Raw genomic sequence first — 6,721 nt, forward strand, 5'->3', positions numbered from 1 at the left:
AAGTTCACACCAATCTTGGAATGCCAGGATTGACCTGGTCAACATGCCTCCATGTTTGTTTTTTTTTTGCATTGTCTCCTTTTGTTTTTTTTTCCTGTGTACTTTAGGTTGTTCCCGTATCTTCTTTGCTTGTTATCTTTGGATTATTTCTGTGACCGGATTGTAACCATTGTTATTCTGTTGTGTTTTATTTTATTACTAGTAGGTGTTTGTTGATTTATTATACGTCAAAGGAGATGAATGCTCTCCTATGCTGTTTGAAATGCACGAGTCTGTAAAATAAAAATACAGTATTAAAAAATGGCAAATGCTGAAAATCTGAAACGAATACAGAAAATGTTGGAAACAATAGATTTGAGAGCATTGATGGAAAGAGAAAAAGAATTAATGTTTCATACCCAAGACTCTTTCTTGTTTGGGAAAGAGAAAACAAAAAAAAAGAATGGTTTTAAGCTACAGAGAATGTAGGGTGTTTAAGATAGGGTTGATCGTGGAAGGCCAATTCAAATGTGTTAATCAGAACCTTGGTGACACCTTTCAAAGAAGATAGCAAAGAAGGTGATACATTCTTTGTGTTTCTAATATCAGGATTTTGGGACAAGCTCAGGAAATAAAGTTGTACAAATGGAGGGAAAGAAACAGCCAATATCGTAAAAGAATGCCTTACTGCAGAAATGGCAAGGCTTATTAATCCTGTGAAGTTAAGCATTAAGCTATGTTAAAATAAATCACATTTAATTGTTATGCTCGTAAGTATTGTTTGGACATTCCAGAAAGGGATATACTGTATCAGTTTAAATTTAGACATACACAGGGAAACAGGTCCTTCCAGCCCATAAACCTGTGCCACCCAATTGACTTACAACTCCAGTATGTTATTGAACTAAGGGAGGACACTGGAGCACCTGGAGGAATCCCATGCAGACACAGGGAGAATGTAAAAACTCCTTACATACAATGCTGAATTCGAACCTTGGTTGCTGGTGCTGTTAACAGTGTTGCGCTAACCAATATGTTAAACATGCTAACAATAAAGTCAAGACACCTAGACAATGAATTGATGTACTGCTAACTGCTAAAGATAACATACAAGACCAGCTACATACTTGTTTGATGCTGTGTATAAAGATCTTTGTCTTGTTACTTGGCACACTGGATCTGGAGTCCCAAACCATTGTTCAGTCTCCTATGCTTAACTGTGGCATCTACATGCAGAAAATTTGGACTTGCTGAGTGTGATGGGTATGACAACAGCATAAAAAGGGTACAAAAAAAAGGTCTGATTTTTACAGTCCTGTGGGCTACAATGTTCCCAAACAGCAAATGAGGTGTTACTCAAGGTTCTATTGTGGCTCCTTGTATTATGCAGGAGGCCAGAGAGGCAGGTCAATAGGGGTGGGGAGGTGTGGACAATTATAGTAGCATCAGGAAGTGGTTCCATGAATGACTGATGGGAGGTGCTTTGCAAAGTTGTAAAAGCAATTTTCACTCCTGATGAAGTCCTCAGGCCGAAACGTCGTCTATATTTTGCCTCCAATGGAGGTTATGCGCCCTGCTGATTTTCTCCAGCACTTTTGTGTTGTGCTAGACTCTAGCATCTACAGATTTTATTTACCTCTATTTCCAACCCTATGTTTAGTTTAGTAAACAAGGAACTTAGTGTCAGACAACATCCATTGGCAGAAATTGTGAGTGAATGCTTTTAGAAAGGGGCATGGAACATTTAATATTTCTATCCAGGGATGTTGCTCACGGTCGTGGGTTGTATAAAAAAGGGCGATGAGTCAACATACAGGAGGGAGATTGAAAACTTGGCTGAATGGTGCATCAACAATCTCACACTCAGTACCACCAAAACCAAACAGCTTATTGTTGACTTCAGGAAGGGAAAACCAGTGGTGCACAATTCAGTGATCACTGGGGGAAATCAGAGGTGGAGAGGGAGAGTATTAAGTTCTTGAAAGTTACTATCTCAGAGGATCTTTCCTGGAACCAACACACTAATGGCATCGTGAAGAAAACACATCAACACCTCTAATTTTTCAGGAGTTTGCAGAAATTTGGTATGACATCAGAAACCCTGGCAAATTTCTACAGATGTGTGGTGGAAAGTACTGACTGGTTGCATCATGGTCTGCAAAAGGTAGTGGATACAGCCCAGGCCATCACAGGTAAAACCCTCCCCACCATCAAAGACATCTCCAGGGAGTGCTGCCATCAGAGAGCAGCAGCAATCATCAAAGACCCACACCACCCTGCACACGCTGTTCTCACTGCTGTCGTCAGGAAAGCAATATAGTGCCACAAGACTCGCGCCACCAGGTTCAGTAACAGCTTCAATCCCTCCACCATCAGACTCCTCAACAACATCCTCAATCAGGGACTCATTTAAGGACTCTTACTTTTGCATTTCATTGAATTTCCCTCTGTATTGGAGTCAGTTTGTTTACATTTCTTTAAATTTGTTTTCATGTGTACACTATGTATTTTTTTGGGACCACCAATAAGTGGTGATTCTGCCTCACCTGCAGGAAAAAGAATCTCAGGGATGTCATGTAATGTTATTGGCCCAGAGGACCCCAAAACCCAGCAGCAATAAAAATTCACCAAAACAAGTGGTCACTTAAACTCTAGATGTTGACTCATTGCCCTTTTAATTTTTTTTTAAAACATAAAAACAGGACCAAACTTTAACTTATTACTATTATACTATGCACAGAATTCAACATTTATGAAGTTCACCAGGCTTTAGTGCTTGAAGGGTAAATGGTTACTGCTCAGGAAGGTTCTTGTCTGTTATCAGAGAGAGATTTGTTGCTCTGTGGACACAAACTGATTCCTTCCAATCAGCCATGTCAGTGTCTTGCTGAAGAAACTTGCCCCTTCAGGGTTCTCCAGATGATAACCTCTTTCTTTCAGGTCAGTCCCTTTTTGTTTCCCTAATTTCAAGTGAAACATGATACAGTCAGTCCTCTACTCTCATGTGGACCACAAGGGCCACATTCACAACCCATCTTCAAAATGGGGTTTTTCCACAAGCTTTCCAGCTTGTCCTGTTCCAGTCCCAGCTGCTGAACTGTAGCAGTGCAAAACTGAATTCTCTCTCACTCACTCAGAGAAAACCACATGTCCCTCTCAGAACAGCCAACTGCATTCAGACAGACTCCAGCACCGGACCCAATCTTCTGAGTCCGTTCAGCTGTTGTTTTCCAAAACAAAAATCCATTACTCCACACCATGTCCACTTGTGAAGTCTCTATAGGGACTCTTTGAAGTTTTTGTAAAAGCACTGGGAGCCTGGACTGTCCAGCTTGAGCAGAGCTCTGGCATTTTAAATGAGATCTGTGTTGTGAAGTGTTTGTTTCTGTTTGTGACCCACACTAAAAAAAACCTGCCACAATTTATCTCCCTTAAAACATATCTATATAAAATACAACATAATCTGTCACAGTGACAATAAATGAGGTCGACTTACTCTGCTGAGTCCCTGCAGTATCAGTGTTTGCTGCTCCTTCCGTGTCTGGTCGGCAGTGGGCCGGAGTGGAGACCCCGGGGATCGGCTGCTCCAGCTGTCGGGTTGGTGGCACCAGAGCTTCTTCCAGCCCCCCACCTCTTCCTCCCGCCCTCTTGAGTCCGGTCACGTGCTCGGGCCAGGCTCTCCGCACCACTTCCGGCCGCGCTCTGCTGGAACAGTGAAGCGAAGGCAGGCAGGCTGGCGGGCAGCGCGGTCTCTCCGGCGCCCGGGCGCAAGCACCGAGTGTGCATGGTGTCGGACTTCTTCTACCCTAACATGGGCGGGGTAGAGAGCCACATCTATCAGCTGTCGCAGTGCCTGATCGAGCGGGGCCACAAGGTGATCGTGCTGAGCCACGCCTACGGCGAGCGGCGCGGCGTGCGCTACCTGACGCACGGCCTCAAAGTCTACTACCTGCCGCTGCGCCTCATGTACAACCAGTCGACGGCCACGACGCTCTTCCACAGCCTGCCGCTCGTGCGCTGCGTGCTGGTGCGCGAGCGCGTCGAGGTGGTGCACGCGCACAGCTCCTTCTCGGCCATGGCGCACGACGCGCTGTGGCACGCGCGCGCCCTGGGCCTGCGCACCGTCTTCACCGATCACTCGCTGTTCGGCTTCGCCGATCTGAGCTCGGTGCTGACCAACAAGCTGCTCACCCTGTCCCTGTGCCACACCAACCACGTCGTCTGCGTCTCGTACACCAGCAAGGAGAACACCGTGCTGCGGGCCGCCCTCAGTCCGGACGGCGTCTCGGTCATCCCCAACGCCGTGGATCCCACCGACTTCATTCCCGGCCGGGCCGAGCCGGGCACGGTCACCGTGGTGGTGGTCAGCCGGCTGGTCTATCGCAAAGGTACCGCTGGGGCGGGCTTGTGGGCAACTCCTGCAGCTGCGCGGCCCGTCTGACCCTCGGCTTGACCTGCTGGTTGGGCACCAAACGAAATCCATCTTTTCCTTCGAGAAACACAACAACTGCAGGCTCTAGAATCTGAAGTGAGCAAGATCTTTGAGAACAAGTGATCTGCTGCAGTTTGCCCAGAGGGAAATGCTTTTGAAATGTAAATGTTAGGTTGATGCACAGCAAGCTTCCACAAGGGTGACATGATTACTGGGCCTCATTTTCTGTGAGGGGCACAAGGCAAAGTGGCCACAAAAGTTGAATTTCATGTATGTCACATTCTCAGGGTATTTATTACGTGACAATATTGGAGCATTTACCTTTGATAATGATGTCGGATACACCCCAGGTCTTTGTGGAATCTTACATCAAAGTGATGATCCAGACTTCCGTGTGTCATCCAAAAGTTGAATGTTGACAGTTCAGCACACTCTCACTATTGCTCTGGAGCACTTGCTCTCCTGGATTGGGATGAATGCAGTGTCAAAGAGCAAAATCTCAATGGGTTTTATAAAAGGACAAAGTGTCAAATTTGTAATTTAAAATCTAATCATCTCTTGAGAACAAAGGGGATTCCTAAAGAAGATTTCAAGTGCTCGAAAGGTATATTGGATCAGGCCCATTGGGCAACCATCTATTTACATTCATTGACATTAATCCTATATTTTTAGATTATATCAATTCCTGCTCTTCCCCCCCCCCCCCAAATTCTAACACCTTCATACGAAGGACAATTTATAGAGCCCAATTAACTTACCCACAAGCATATCTTTAGGATATCAGAGCAGTTGGAGAAAACTTACAGTCAGAAGGAGAATGTGCAAATTCCACACAGATAACACCCAAGGGCTATTAGATAAACCACCTTGTTTCCCATTTTATGTGAAAATTCATGTTCAGGAGGTGCAGTAAGCATTATCTTTTTCCAGGATATCAATTTCCATGAAAGGTGAACAAATAAGTCATAAGATGGTTAATTTCCATGCAGTAAGAATGGAGTAGAAGCAACAAGATGAAGTGGTCCCCTTTTATCATTGAGAAACAGAAAGTAGCCGATGTTGAACACCTGAAATAAAAATAGAAGCGAAAACTGTTATTTGTGAAGAATAATGGTCATTGGCATGAAATGTTAACTCAGTAGCCCCTTTCACACTGGCACCTTGTCCCAGGAATTGATGGCCAATCTACTGGTTAAGGGTCCAGTGTGAAAGTGAACCAGTCGGCACACACCGGGGATTGATGGCCTCGACCCCTACTCACATCCCCGGCGTCAGCTGAAGCCCAGTTGTACCTGGGACAAAAATGTTGAAGGTAGACTCCTATCCCCTGGATGACTTGGAGTCAGTGTAAAAGTAGGTAGTGTCCTGGTTAAAAGTGGACCAGTGTGAACAGCAAAAACTGCTTCTTTAACCGGGAAACTGAACAGCCAATTAACTGGGATGCCAGTGTGAAAAGGGCTTCTGACTTGGCATGGATGCCACCTGATTGAAAGTCTTCATCATTTTCTATTTTTACATAACCACTCCTTTTCTACAACTAATTTTAAAGATTGAAGATAAAGGAAATGCTCTCCAGCAAAACAGTACAGTATATAACCCCTTCAATTTTAGCTTAGTAATCATTTTTGATTACCCTCCTATGTCGTTCTTGGGTATATTTAAATGTAACTTAAAATTTCCATCTAAATGTAACATTGAATCAAAATACACTTGTTCACAGGTTTGTAGTGTGTACAAAATAATCTTGTTTTATTTCTTTTGCATGCTTGAAATTTCAGAAGAAAAACAAATTATGAATTTTGTGTTTTGGAGAATCTTGGATGACCTGTTATAAGAAAACATACCAGGTCATTTTGTACCAGGTAGCTTTGAGCTTCAGATTTTTTTAGTACTAATATTAACATTTGTTTGCAAACATTTAGGAATTGATTTACTTGCTGGGATAATTCCTGAATTGTGCCTTAAGCATCCAGATTTACACTTTGTTATTGGAGGTGAAGGACCTAAGCGAATAGTATTGGAAGAAGTTCGGGAAAAGTACCAGCTGCATGACAGGTAATGAGACATTACCAGACTTCCTTGTCTTGTCTGATAAGAACAGTAGTATTACTGGTCTCAAATCCAAATATTGGATTAACTTAGAAACAATATTCAAATAGCCAGTACTGCAAGCAGCTCATTTACTGTGGGCTTGATTGGTAATTGAAACATTAACCCTTTTACAGCAGCAGTATCCTCTGAAGGGAGGATGTATTCTGACCAAGGAGTGGTTACAAGAAAAGAAATGACTGCAAGGTTTGCTCACTTGTA

General features: G+C 43.7%; 1 protein-coding gene across 1 annotated transcript in view; it reads left to right on the plus strand.

Annotated features, from left to right (window-relative positions):
* Positions 1–3,667: 3,667 nt before the first annotated feature.
* LOC138747493 (phosphatidylinositol N-acetylglucosaminyltransferase subunit A-like) overlaps positions 3,668–6,721 on the plus strand; it is a 33,130-nt gene continuing 30,076 nt past the window's right edge. Inside the window, exons 1-2 of the mRNA XM_069906759.1 lie at positions 3,668–4,367; positions 6,334–6,466. Coding sequence (XP_069762860.1) covers positions 3,764–4,367; positions 6,334–6,466 — 737 coding nt within the window. The 5' untranslated portion in view covers positions 3,668–3,763. The remainder of the gene's footprint in view (positions 4,368–6,333; positions 6,467–6,721) is intronic.

This window comes from Narcine bancroftii, chromosome 12 (genome assembly GCF_036971445.1).
Source record: "Narcine bancroftii isolate sNarBan1 chromosome 12, sNarBan1.hap1, whole genome shotgun sequence".
Taxonomy (NCBI): Eukaryota; Metazoa; Chordata; class Chondrichthyes; order Torpediniformes; family Narcinidae; genus Narcine; species Narcine bancroftii.